The following is a 14,909-nucleotide window of genomic DNA, read 5'->3' on the forward strand; positions in this document are numbered from 1 at the left end:
AGAGATTCTTCACCCTTTGAAAACTTCAATTTCTAAAAAAAACGAAGTAAATACAGGGCTGGGGACAGTGACAAAGGACCTCTGATAAGCTTCCCTAGGCCTCCGACCTCCCTCTCTCAGCCCTCCCCCTCCCGCCCCCCAGCTGTGAAGAGCTTCCAGGAAATGTCCCAGTCACCGCTTCCCCTCCCGGGCTGGGGGCTGGGAGCGGGCGGTCCCCTCCGCCCTGGCTGCTCCGCCCGCGCTCGGGCTGGGCCACAGCAGAGCTGGGAGAGCAGAGCCCGGGCTCGCAGCTCCCCTCGGCCGAGCGCAGGCACGGTTCCCGCTGCGCTAGCCCTGACCTCCGCCCGCCCGCTCAGCAATGAGGGTCCTGAGCTCACGCTTTCGGGTGTTACTGGCCTGCCTCGCCCTGGTGCTCCCTGTCTCAGAGACAAACTGTAAGTAATCCGTATCTTCAGCCTTCTCCCGTCCCTACGTGCCCAGGCTGGAAGGATTGTCTCCTAGGCTGCTTGTTGCTTCCTAAGTTTCCAGTAAGTCCCCCAGCGGCTCAGAGAGTGGCGGCAGCCTGGGTCTGGAGGACTGAGTAAAGATGGGACAAGATCAAAGCTTACCTTGCTTTGAGAGTCATTGTCCACTGGACTGATGCAAGAACCTGGGTGACACTAAGTGTCACAGGAATTGGATGAGCATAGTTCTAAACATTGGTAGGAAAACTAAGCCAACCCTTGGTGCCCTCTGGTCCCAGCCTCTCTTACAGTTAAAACCTTCCTTTTGCAATTTCTGGACTTTGTACTCGATTGGCTTGTCTCACATTGACAAACTATCTGAGGATTGCTGGCTGAGATTTTACTTATCATTCGCTAACCTTGGCGTAAGGAGTTGCTGTTGGGTATTATCTTGTAGCGAGGATCGTTTTGTTCTGAGAATTTTGACTGGTTATGATCTGAGGTGGTGGCACGAATTCCTTGCACCTTATTTTTGTGTTTCTTGATTTTTTTTTTCCTCTTCCATTCCCAGATTCCAGGGAGCATATCGACTTTTCTCTTAGGAACATATAAAGAATAACAAAGGTTTGGTACGTTTTAACTGTCAACACAATTGTTTTCAAAATTTTAAATATGTTCGTCATTAACAGTGCTTTCTTCTGCTCTTTTGGCGTCCCAGAAACGGGTAAGAGAGCAATAACTGCATAACAAATAACAGTTAGGCTGCTACCAAGAGCACCAAAGAAACCTTTCAAGGATGGAGTTTGCTAGGATTCCAAATTTTTATTAAGTAATAAGGAGAGCCAGGTATTTTTTGAAATTATAACTAACTTAAAGACCAGACTGTAACTTGTTTGTTTTATGTTGAAGACAAACAAGTTACAGTTACAAAACATCAACAGTCAAGCCCCCATAACAAAGCTACACCTGACTGTGACTGTGTGTTTGCACAGGATCTATCTGGTTCATTAGGACAGTCGACTGTTTTCAGACAGCAGCAGGGTGTCAGGCACATGCCTTTGATCCCAGCTGCTTAGCAGAGGTAAGCAAATCTCTGAGTTCAAGGCCAGCCTGGTCTGTAGTTCCAGAACAGCCCAGCTACACAGAGAAACCCTGTCTCAAAACAAAGCAGAGCAAAATAAAACAAACAAAAGCAAAACAACAACAAAAGACAAAGCAAGCTGGTGTTTGGGAAAAGTGCAAGAGACAGCAGTGGCAGCCTGGCCACACAGAGACTAGTCAAGGTCATTCTACAAGGACATTACAGAAGGAATATTTGGCCCGATAATAGCCATATCCTTTCTTGTTACCTGGATTAAAAACTATCTCTGGTTTATTGATAAAGAAACAGACACCTATGAGGTATTTCTCTTCCCTAAAATTTTGACTTTGTGTTTTGGGGTCTTGCTTGTCATGTGGTTTCATTGTGGTACTAAAAATTGGATCTGGAGCTTGGTGCATGGTAAGCTAGTGAACTACATCCCCAAACTCCTAGCTCCAGAAGAATTGAAATGTGAGATACAATTAGAATTTTAAACACCTCACATATGATTGATTATGCGGTCCTTATTATATGCTATACTAAGGGATACCTTTCCAGAACAGTTATGTTTTGAGAGAATGCATGAACAAAACCAAACAACACCCCCAACAGAAACCTGATCTGTAGTTCTGACTTGCATTTAGGCTATCTTCTGCCTTGACCTTCTAAGTGATGGCATCACTTGCACGTGCTGCCCTGCCTGACTTACGTATGCTTCATTTAACAATAAAGTTATTTATGCAAATGTATTTGTATAAATAAAACCCACAAAAACAAAAAAGTAAGAAATATACACATGACAAACTTGCATTTATTGCTAATCGCTCATGAGAGCTTGTGATGTAAATGGAAACGGGAAGAGGAGGATATCTATTTTGGGGAGGCTCGTTTGACCTTATCCCGACTTCCCTTTTGGGTTCAGCAGTCTTCTCTGTATATTATTGACCCATCTTTTCTATATGGTTTTGTACTCTGCTCTGTTCTTTCCTAACTCTCTTTTGTTATGAGTTTATTCTTGTCTTTCCTTAGCACTTTTTTTTTAAATTTCAAAATCCATACTGCTACACTAATGGGGTGATTTTCAAAAGGTTAGCTTACATTTAGGGCTCGTGCTGCGAGAGTTAGTTTCTTATATAGTAAAGACAATAATGAGATCCATGGTATGTTCTTCTGCCATAAACTCTATGCCAGCAAGTGCAGGGATGTTCTTCTTCTTCTTCTTCTTCTTTTTTTAATATTTATTTATTTAATGCATATGAATACATTGTGGCTCTCTTCAGACACACCAGAAGAGGACATCAGATCCCATTACATATGGTTGTGAGCCACCATGTGGTTGCTCGGAATTGAACTCAGGACCTCTGGAAGAGTAGTCACTGCTCTTAACCGCTGAGCCATCTCTTCATCCCACTGGGATGTTCTTTACGTGGATATTTTCTGTTCACTAGTTAAGTATCTTCTTTGTATCTTGGACAAACTATTTAAATATGTAAACTTTTAAAATAATATGAGAGATCTATTTATATACATTAAATATTAAATGCATTGTAAGACTGATATAATCTTGAGGCCCAGGAACAGCAGAACAACATATTTCAGATCTTAAATGTACTTCAAGTGTGTGTGTGTGTGTGTGTGTGTGTGTGTGTGTATAATTTAATATATGCCAGTATGTTTAAAGAATATACATATTCTTTATCTAAGATTTATCTAAGAATAACAATAATGAATCTTTGCACACTAAAGAAAGGAAGGAATAGTTTAGCCAGGTGTCCATTGCTGTGAAGAGACAACATGACCAAGACAACTCTTATAAAGGATAGTACTTAATTGGGCTGGCTTTCAGGTTCAGATGTTCAGTCCATTATTATCAAGGTGAGAAACATGGCAGTGACTAGGCAGACACGGTGTTGGAGAAGGAGCTGAGAGTTCTATATCTTGTTCTGAAGGCAAACAGAAGAATACTATCTTTCAGGCAGCTAGGAGGAGCATCTCAAAGCCCACCACCACAGTGACACATTTCCTCGAATAAGGCCACACCTACTCCAACAAAAACTCACCTTCTAATAGTGCCACTGCCTATTTAACCTATAATAATCAAGCATATTCAACCAGTAAGTCAGCCCCAGTTAAATGGCATCCTTTATAAGAGGTGCCTTGGTCATCCTGTCTCTCCACAGCAATGGAAACCCCAACTAAGACAGAAGTTGGTATCAGAGATTAGAGTGTTGCTGTGATAGATTTGACCATGTTTTTGTTTGGCCAAATGTGGATTTGGAGACTTTGGATTTGGAAGCTCATGGAATGCTTTAAGTGGGACTGAATGGGCTCTCCTTGTCGTTGGTGCTGAGGATGATTTGAACTCTAGAGACTGTTCTTGATGTTTTGGTGAAGAATGTTGCTGCTTTTTGCCCTTTTCTGAAGAATCTACCTGAGACTAAAGTGAAGAAATTTAGATTAATTCTGTCGACAAAGAAAGTCTCAGAAATGCCCAACATAGACCTTGTCCTCTGGTTTACTTTCATGAAGAACATTTTGATCAAGCATAGCAAGCTTTGAAAGAAAAAGTAAAAAATGTGTGGTTCAAGTAGAAAGTACAATGAAGTTGAATTTTGTGTTCAAGGATAATGTAAATAAGGGAGTGGTAAAACTTGGGGCAAGATCCCACTCAGCCTGTTGTTTATGTGTTTGTCATTGAACAAGGAATAGTTATATCATATTAGGTGTTATTATTATTTATTGTTTCCTTTTCTTTTTTTAAACAAGATTTATTTATTTTTTTGTATATGAGTACACTGTTGCTATCTTCAGACACACCAAAAGAGGGCATTGGATCCCATTACAGATGGTTGTGAGCCACCATGTGGTTGCTGGGAATTGAACTCAGGACCTCTGGAAGAACAGTCAGTGCTCTTAACCGCTGATCCATCTCTCCAGCCCCTTAATTATTGTTTTCATTTGAACTTTTAATCTGGAATGACTACAATCCAGAAATGGAGGACACAGACTTATGATCTGGATCTTGAGGAACACAAAAAGCTTAGGTCCAGGCATGGTGGTACACACCTTTAATCCCAGGAGACAGAGGCAAACAGACCTCTTTTTTCTAGGCTAGTCTAATACAGAGCAAGTTCCAAGTAGACAAAAGCTTAAGTCCAGGCATGGTAGTACATGCCTGTAATCCCAGCACTCAGAAGACAGAGCCATGAAGATCTTTGAGTTCAAAATCAATATATGGAGCACGTTTTATGACAGCCAAGCCTTATGACAAAATATAAGGAGAAAATCAACTAAAAAAAATGGAAGGGTTTATTTTGAGCCACGTTTTGTGGTTTGCCATTCATGGGTACTTAGGGAGGCATTTGTTAAGGCAGAACGATGTAGTGATAGATATGACATCAAGGAAGCAAAAAGAAAGGTCATTTTTATGAAGCAGCCTCTCTCCCCAAACCTGTGACATTGTTAATTCAATGACTTGGGCTAATGGCTTAATGACCTCTCAAAGGCCCACTTCAGATCCCTTCTTGTTAGGGCCTAGTTCTCAATGCATGAGTTTTGTTAGGACACTCAACATCTGAACTGCCTCCCTGGGCAACAACGACCCAAGTCCACCTCACAATGCAGAATGCATCAGAATTCACTAGCCCATATTTACGAGTCTTTGTGTCTTACCAATTCTATCAGTGCTCAAAAGCTGAAGTCTCAAAGTTTTTTCAGACTGTGGCAAATTTTTTAATATATGAACTTTAAAATTCAAAAACAAGTTGTATGCATCCAATATGCAAGTGTATTTGTGAAACACTCTTATTTCAGATGAGAAGGATTGTGAAAGAGTGAGGCAGAATCCATTTGAAGCAAGATTGAAAACTTGAAGGGCAAACATCAAATGCTATATAGTCCCATGTCTGCCATCTGGAGCACATGTTGTTATGCTATAAGTTCCAAAGGCCACCTCCACAGCTACTCTGACTTCAGAGCTTATGGTCATCCCCTTGGGCAGGTTGTGCTTGCTATCCAAAGCTCTCTTTGATGGGGTTGCCATGTCACTGGCATATCTGATGTCCTGATGTCACCAATGTTGCATTGGGTTTGCTTACAAAAACATTAACCATGCTACAAAGTGCCCACTCTTCTAGATTTTTTTTTTTAAATCTCAATTGGACTCTTGCATTACACACTTAAAAAAAATTACCACCATGACGACATCAAGTTCTGCTAATTGCTACAGTGGATTCTTCAGTGATTTCATGACTGAACAGGTGAAATACTGTAGAAATAATTTCTTAGCTTTGGGACTAGAATACCCAGGGACTCTCTTCTCAAGTGAAACATTTGTATTTACCAACATTTCAGTCCATGAAGAATGGATCTTCCTGATTCATCTGACAACCTCAAGGTACTGTCTTTCCCAGGTAGAAAGTTCTTGTATTATTTTTAATGACGCTAATTTCTTTAGCGTCTCCATGGGCACCAACCTAACCTTACAGATTTTTCTTTGCTGGCCAAACAGCAGATTTCTCTAGTCTTTGTGCTCTGACTTTTTCCCTGATTCTTACTGTAAATCCTGATAAGATTAAACAGCAATACTGAAGCCATATCTGGATGCTGTGATGCCTTGGAATTTCTTCCAAAGTGCTACCTGGTATGTCATTTTTTAAGCCCCCGCTCACATATAGTTATAAAATATGGAGAAAATGTAGATAAGTTCTTTGTCCTAATGTAACATAAATGACCTTTAGTACAGTTCCCAAAGCAGCCCTTACTTTCATTTGAAATTTCTCCAGCATTGTCTATACATTAGATCAACACTCCAATATTCTGATGGTCTTCCAGAATTACCCATTAAGCTCCACTTACAGTGTTATACACCTTTTCTAGCCTCCTTCCCCAATCTACTTCAAACTGTTTTAAACTGCATCATTTAAAAATCACAGCAATAGCCAAATCCCAATGTCAAGTTTCTTATCATCTTGATATTACTGTGGAAAAAATATCCAAGAAAGTCAACCAAGACCAGAAAAGATTTAGTTGAGCTCATGGTTTCAGGCTTTTTAGTGTCTGGTCACTTGGCCTGATTTCTGTGCCTACAATCATGAAAGGATGCAATGGTACAGAAGCATTGGTCCTCTCACCTTATTGAGGTTAGGAAGCAAAAGCAAGTGCTTGTTTCATACTGTGTCCCCTCCCTCCCAATCAATCTTTTGGTTAATCCACTGATGAAGCCAGAACACTCTCTCACCAAATTACATACCAAAGTCTCCACCCTGAACATTGTTGTTTTGTGGACCAAACTTTCAACACTTGAGTTTCTCTATTATACTTAGGGGCTAAGCCATAACAATGAAGAAATTAGAGAAAGATTGGAAAAATTATATGGATTCATCCGAAGGCTACTGAATGGTGTATGATCAGCTGTGCATAGGGAAAGCAAAGCCATGACCATTTAGATAATCTACATGGTGGAACTCATGTGACTTGACTTCAGAGAGTGCCTTAAGATGACTATGTTTATTTGTCTTCTAGTCCTATGTGAGGACTAGAAGTCTCATGACTTCTAGTCATATCAAGCCACATAACTTGAGGCAGTTTAGTTATGACTATCCTGTGAAACTCATACAGGGATTTTTTTTTAGTTTTACATTTTTGCTTTGTTGTCCTACAGCTAGTATTTATACAGAAATATTGAGACTTAAGAATGCATTCAAAAGAACTTACTGTCCTTTTACCTTATTAAAAACTAGGACTAATGTTCAGTCATTAGATGTTCACATGATGATAATTTGATCATCTGCTAAACCCTTATTTCCAACTCAGTATATATTCATGGGGACTGAGAGAGGTAGTACTTCAATAGTCACTAAATATCCCAACATCACAAATGCTTTTCTTTCTTCTTAATTCTTGACCTGAGTCTTTTAGCTATAGCAAAGGAGCAATATCTAGTCTTATGGCTTAAATTCCTAGGAGACCTCCATCAATTCTTGGCTTAACTTGGCTCTGAAGTCCTGGGATTGACAGCTTGCATAGAGTCTCACAGAGTATCAGAAAGATGTTCTCACAGGAAAAGCCTACTGAGGCAGAAAGCAGATGGAAGAAAAGTTTACATTGTTGTTATTCTGGAGCATACATACACAGCCTTCTTTCCAAAGAAAGGCACACAATGAAGTATAGGTAGTGACTTTAAGGCTTGTTTGAGTCTATCTTGCTTAGCAGGTAGAGCTTGGTTGGTAATGATGCCATCATGACACATTTTCTATCATTCTTTGTTCTCAGGAAATTTTTCCAGTGTTACTTTTCAGTAAGAGCAATCCTCCCTTTATTTACTGAGTCTATGCCTCCCTGCCTGTAGGTGAGCCATCTTCTTGTAACCCTGACTTTTATGTTGCAAAACCACTATTTTTTCTTGTTTACTGTCATGACTACAGCGTAATAATGTTTTTCTCTCACAAGTAATAAAGAACATCAGATGACCATACATTAGTCCTAGATTTAATAAGATAGAAAGGATAGTAGATTCTCTTGCAGACAACTTCCTTCAAGTCTCCAAATTTCTGTGTGAGTAAAACCTTGGTGTAGGAAAACGAAGCAAAAATGTAAGAACAAGTCCCTTTATCAGTGTCCCAGGATTGTCATAACTAAAATGCCTCAAGCTATATGTCTTAAACAAAAGACATTTATAGTCTTAAGAATCTGGAGTATAAGTCTAAAATCAAGCCATCAGTAGGCATTCTTCCTTCTTCAAAGTATGGGAGAAGATGTGTTCCACATTTTTACTTGGTAACAGGTGGCCTCAGGTACCCTTTGCTTTCTTCTTATGTTTTCACATCTTCACATTCACATTTGTACATTTGTGTCTCTTTCTCCACATTTCTTTTTAGGATGTTGTGATGGGTTACAGCCTCAGGGGCCTTATTTTAATTTGATCATCTGCTAAAACCCTGTTTCCAAACTAGTAAATGGGAGCTGAGAGCTAGGGCTTTAGTAGTCACTAAATATCACCACATCACTGTTTCTCTTTCTATTTAATTCGTCACCTGAATCTTTTAACTACAGCAATATCTACTAAGGGTTGTTGATACAAAGAATATAGCACTTTTTCATCATTGAATTGCCATTTTATTGCAAGTCAATTACAATTAGAAGTCGACATTTTAATTTGGTGATATTACAGAGTCTAGCAAATATTATGCTTCCTGAACAAACAGATCTCAGCAATAAAGTAGACAGGAGACATTTTGGAATCTTCTAATAATTACATCAGTATCCATTTCAATAAAAGTGAGAAAGAAAAGTGCCGATTAGAGGTTGAGTAGACTTGTCTGAGCATGTACTTTAAAATTCCCCCAGGCCATTTCCCCAGCCCTTTCTGAATGTGTAAAGCATATTATCAGTTCATCCGGAGTCTCTGGTATGCTCCTACTTGTCAGCACAGTCTCTGCTGCACAGTCTTTGTCATGGAACATGTATTTTTGCTGTTGTTATGGTTGTTTTCTTTTTTTCTCCTTCTAAATTGAAAATAGATTTTTCTGTCATTGAAAACACCCCCACCACAAACCACAGTTTCCCTTCCCTCCATGTATCCTAGCTTTCTTATCTCTCCTCTTCCAGATCCACTTCCCTTCTGTTTCTTTTCAGAAAAGACCTGGCTTCCAAGAGACAATAACCAAACATAGCAAAACAGGAGACTACATGGCAAGGTAGAAGCTCTCTTAAAGGGGCTGACAAGGCAACCCAACAGGAGGGAAAGAGTTTCAAGAACAAGTAAAATACTCAGAGACACACCTACTCCTACATGTATGAGTCCAAAAAAAAAAAAGAAAAAAAGAAAAAAAATCCCCCAAAGTCCAAGCTAACAACCATAACATATATGTAGATGACCTGGTGCAGACCCATGTGGCCAGTGCTTGCCAGTTCAGTCTCTGTGAGTCCATGTGAGCCCTGCTTAGTTGATTTGGTGAGCCATGTTCTCCTGGTGTCCTCCATCCCCTTTGACTCCTGTAAATTTTCCTCTCCCTCTTCCACAGGGTTCCCTGAGTTCTGAGGGAAGAGACCTGACAAAGGCCTCCAATTTAGACTCTGTCTACATGATGTCTGGTTGTGGCTCTCTGTATCTGCTCTTATTTGTTGCTGGAGGAAGCAATATTTAGTAATAATTATTGATGCAAAAAGTATGTAACCTTTAAAACACACACACTTAAAATTCCTTGAGAATTTTAAACTGTGGTTTGAAAATTATTATTAGGTGAGGTGTGGTGGCACACTTCTTTAGTCCCAGCATTCAGGAAGCAGAGGCTGTCGGATCTCTGAGTTTGAGGCCAGCCTGGTCTACATAGCAAGTAGGACAGTTGAGGCTATGTATAAAGGGATCCTGTCTCAAAAACACAAACAAAAAATGATTTTGTTAGTTCTTTGAGAATTTCTAACAATGTATTTTGCTCATATTTACACTCCTCTCCAAACTTCTCCAAGATCCACATCACCTCCCTACCCACCTTTCTTTATGTTTCCTTAAAATAATCAATCAAACAAACAAACAAACAAACAACACAACATCTCTTTTCCCATGCAAGGATTTATTTGCTACAGAATTTCTTTCATATCCCTGTGAGCTGGACTGAGACTTCTGGGTCTAAAAGGATTTCGGTCACTTAATATTTTCAAGTGCTGCAACATTCAAAAAGCAATTCTGGGGACAGAGATGGGGTGGAGTAGCACCATTTGGCATGTCATAAGAGGTAAAAAAATAATCAGTAATATTAAATTCCTAAGAATTAAAACAGAGAAGAAAGAACACTTTAAAATTCCATCTGGACGGACCCTGAGCTAAATCACATTCATGAAATCTATATTGTGTTATACATATACTCTTGTGTGTGTCATCCATTGGAGTATGGTCAATGTACAAGGGGCTACACTAACTCTCCCTGACCCAGCAGGATGAGTTGAGGTGGGCATAAAGTCCCACCCTTAGCTGGTAACTAGTCAGTAATTGGGCTCCCAATATTTGATCAATCACTCACTCTATAAAGCTAACTCCTAAGTATTTGAGTATACAATATGAGTAGTGAAAACAAGGAAAAATTTCCTATTGATATTAGTGTTAGAGTTAATATTATATTAATATTTAGTTAGAGTTAATATTATATGGGTATAGGATACTGATTAAGTCTATCAAAGCTGGTGATGACAGATAAAATAAACCCAAATGCAGAACAAATGTCTCTGGGTATAAGTCATTAGTCCTCCACAGCAGTAGAGCCTTATCAATAATCTGCTGAGTGTGCAAAAGCTTACATGGCAGCATTCCTATGTAACCATCATTATATTTGTGACTGTCTTTTGTCTTCAATGTTATTTTTTATGTTGTATTATTATTATTATTATTATCATTATTTGTGTGTGTGTTCCTACATGACAAGTGCCTTCACCTACTAAAACATGTCATTGGCATGTCTTTTGATGGACTTTGCCAGGGTCTGTGTTGATGTCCTTGGCCTGTGTACCACTGAAGGCCATGCAGATATCCATGGTCAGTGTTTCAGCTTGAAGCCATGTTAATGTCCATGGGCCTTGCTGCTGCTGCTCTGTCACCTGAGGCCAGGGTTGCCTCTGAGGACCTGGTCTAGGTTTATGGTCCTACTGCACCAAGGGGCCATGTTCAACGTTTGTGCTGTTGCCAGAAACCATTTGCAAGCTTATGAGCCATGATCTCTGAGTGTAAAGGGCTAGAAAGCTACTTTTGCAGTGATATCAATGATTGTAGATCCACAGTTGAGAAAGAGGGACATGGAAGGCTTCTGTGACAACTCCTACCTTCTACCCACACCCCCAGAAAGTAGCAGCCTAAACAGGAAGCCATTGAAGAGAATTTTTAACAAGTATGAAAAGGATGCTGAAGTTAGCTCTCCAAAATCAATGGCTTCTAATGAGAAAACAACTCAGTTTTGTTTCAGGAGCAGGCCATGGAGGGTCTGACCATGCTCCAGTGAGTATAGAGATAACACAAACTATACTTCTTTTTCTTTTCTTTTTTTAATTTTAATTATAATTTGTGGGGGGCAGAGAGAGGTTATGAGGGTGGTAGAGGCAGACATGGAAAAACTGGGAAGTAAATGTAATGGGGTTGCATGATGTGAAATTCTCAAAGACTCAATAAAAATATCATGTAGGAAAAAAGAGAAATAAACTCTAAAACATTAAGAATTGAATACCTGAAGGTTATTTGGAGATTGTGGAATGACTTGTGTTATGATTCCATAGCCAATCTTCTCCCAAGAGAAGTTTATAAAACTATAAACTAATGCCTTTAACAGATTCAGCAATAAAAATTCAAGGATTCTGATTAAAGAAAATGTACATAGATAATCACATAAGTCTGGTGTGTTTTATATAACTCTCTTCCATCTTATCCCATCTGGTCCACATGAAGTCCAACATACTTGCATGCAGTGAGCAATGGAGGTGGTATCCGCCTTAGTGGGGAAGTAACAAGACACACTTTTCTTCCTGTTCAAATAGTTCTGCTCCAAGGAAGTACAAGGTATATTTCATGAACTTTGTCAACTCTCTCTGTCAGATCCATGTTTCCTCTAAGGTTAAAATTAATGTCTCTTCACCTAAATATCAACACTTATTACCTACTTAACCTTTGTTAATTTTTCATACAAAGAGTGAATCTATTTAGCTTACAATTTGTAGACCAAATAATTAACTATGTCCAGAACATATACCAGATGGGAACTTAGAGCTATTACACCGAATTGGTGGTAATATAGTAGAATGAATTAACAAAACAGCTGATTTTGAAGTCATTTTTGTAATGAGGACTCTGTCCTCTCTTCTTTCTCCCCTATTGGTAGTAATAATTGGTATGGTCTACGATGTCTCGTTGTTAATCATAATTACTCATCGTACTTTAAAGATTTATTTGTTTATTTTACATGAGTACACTGTTGCTGTCTTCAGACACTTCAGAAGAAGGCATCAGATCTCATTACAGATGGTTGTGAGCCACCATGTGGTTGCTAGGAATTGAACTCAGGACCTCTGCAAGAGCAGCCAGTGCTCTTAACCGCTGAGGCATCTCTCCAGCCCCTCCTGGTACTTTAAAAATAAAATAATTTTTGGCACTTTCTTGACTGTCATCTTTTTAAAATGATTTCTTCAGTTGAACATTATGGTTCATACCTGTTATTTTCAGTACTTGGGCTGCCCAAGGCAGGAGGATTGTTGAGACTTCCAGGGGAGCTTCTTCTATGCTGTGAGACTTTGTCAAGTCAAAAGGAAATAATGAAATATAACAAAGTAAAATAAAATTCTCTCTTGGCCAAACATTTATTTCCCTCTGTAATCAAGCCAGCTCAGTCAGTCAACAGGGACCCCAGGGAGTGAGGGAGGATTGAAAAGAACAATTAATTAGACAACACTGTAACATGACCCCAGCCAGTGCTGAAGCTGAAGTGGGTTTATTTTTTTTCCAGTCTGCTTTTATATCATTCTCGATATATACAAAGAATATGGTCAGTCATAAACAGAGTAGTTAATGAACAAAGAAAGCATAAACAAAGATCCCATGATTACTGTATTGAGGTCTTAACCAGACCCAACAAAATACAAAGAACACATTTCTCAGCTGTATTTATCTTGAGCCTACTTCCTTGTCCTAACCCAAAGTCAATTTCCTGCCAAATTCCTAGAAGGTGGCCCCAAAATCTCTCCGCATCCCTGTGTCTTTAAGTACACAGACACATGTACTCATGGTTCAGTTTTTGCTGCTGTGTGTACATGCTCAGCAATTGACCTTATGTCAGCAAATGACCTCTTTATCTTACATGGTAGGATTTACCAAGATTTTTTTTTTTAAATTGGCAACCATATTTATTTGTAAAGCCCAATGTATTTCAATGCATGCAAACTCAAGAAATGACTAAATCATGGTGATTAGCACATCATTTGCTTTTAGTGCATCTAATTTCTTTATGGTGAGAACATCTAAAAATTTTTTTTAACTGTTTTGAAAAGCCTCAGTATGTCATTAATAACATGGGGTTTCCTTAGACCTCGTCTGCTTACTTGCTTAGAAATTCCAAGTTTTTTATTATTGTATTTTACTTATGGGGGCAGTGTTCACGTACATATATGTGAGTGTGTATTCTATGGTACAGATGTGGAGGTTAAAGGACAACTTTGTGGAGTTGATTGTATTCACCATGTGAATCGGAAAGAAAGAACTTAGATCCTCAGTCTTGTCAGCCAGCACCTTCATAGGCTAAACCGTCTCTCTACTCCAAAGTTATCTAAGTACATTCTAATTAAGAACATATCTCACTCAATAATGTAACGTTTGTCCTATACATTTCTCAGTGTGTATTCAGACACTCTTAGATATTATAAACATAAAGAAATGATACTTATTTCATGGGGCTGGAGAGATGCTGGGTAGTTAGGAACAGGTACTAGTTATGCAGATAACTAGAGTTTAGTTCTCAGCACCCATGTCACATGGCTAACACCTGCCTGTAACTCCAGCTCCAAAGCATCTGACATCTTTTGTGTTTCACAAGCACACAGACATACATGGGTAAAATAATTTAAAATAAAAACAAAAATTTTAAATGTTACTTGTGTTAGATACAATGAACTGCTCTCTACACCATCCTTTAAAATACATTTTTTTAAAAAAGTTGATGTTCATTATAATTATCTAGCCTGAAGAGTATTTGAGAATATTTAGCATGTTTCCAACCCTTTGTTCATCTCAGTGATATTGAGAGCTGCATGTTCATAACAGCTCTTTGAATATGACCATATTCATCTCATTGCCTTGATTTCCTAGGAATAGAGCTGTGAGCTGAATGTCTAAATAGTGTTTCTGTTTGGAAGTTTCCAGAAACAAATTGTGAAATAGCTCCTTGGAAATCTGACTTAAATAGTTGATATTGCTTTCATATTTGCCAAGATTGAACACAAATTTAAGAAAAATCTTTGGAAATGCAGTCATTGAAAAATAAAAGGTGATGATTTGTGGGGAAGTTAAGGAGTAGAATAGAATCATAATCTTAGCTTGACTTTAAACTTGAAAATATTAGAGGGTTTTATTTATATATTTATTTTTTAATCACAATTCAGCTATGTTTGGTTATGTAACCTTTCAGCTTATCCACTTCCTGGGGAGGCTTCAAGAATTCTGATAACATTTGCACTCAACTTCATATTTGTGTTCGTCCTGTGTTATCTATTTTAAAATGCCTTTTGGTGTTTCAATTTATTCTTTTTCTTATGAATTTATAACTTCTATTTATATGTTAAAACGTTCAACCTCCTTTATTGCTTTTTTCTCATTTGCATCTTGGCTTTCTGCGAAATTTTATTCCATTTGCTCTTTG

General features: G+C 38.7%; 1 protein-coding gene across 1 annotated transcript in view; it reads left to right on the plus strand.

Moving 5' to 3' along the window:
* The first annotated feature begins 274 nt into the window (after window positions 1-274).
* The window catches only part of Pros1 (protein S), a 68,884-nt gene continuing 54,249 nt past the window's right edge, over window positions 275-14,909 (plus strand). The window contains exon 1 of the mRNA XM_028761164.1: window positions 275-434. Coding sequence (XP_028616997.1) covers window positions 359-434 — 76 coding nt within the window. The 5' untranslated portion in view covers window positions 275-358. The remainder of the gene's footprint in view (window positions 435-14,909) is intronic.

Source organism: Grammomys surdaster, unplaced genomic scaffold (assembly GCF_004785775.1).
Source record: "Grammomys surdaster isolate TR1022 unplaced genomic scaffold, NIH_TR_1.0 126679, whole genome shotgun sequence".
In the NCBI taxonomy this organism is placed as follows: Eukaryota; Metazoa; Chordata; class Mammalia; order Rodentia; family Muridae; genus Grammomys; species Grammomys surdaster.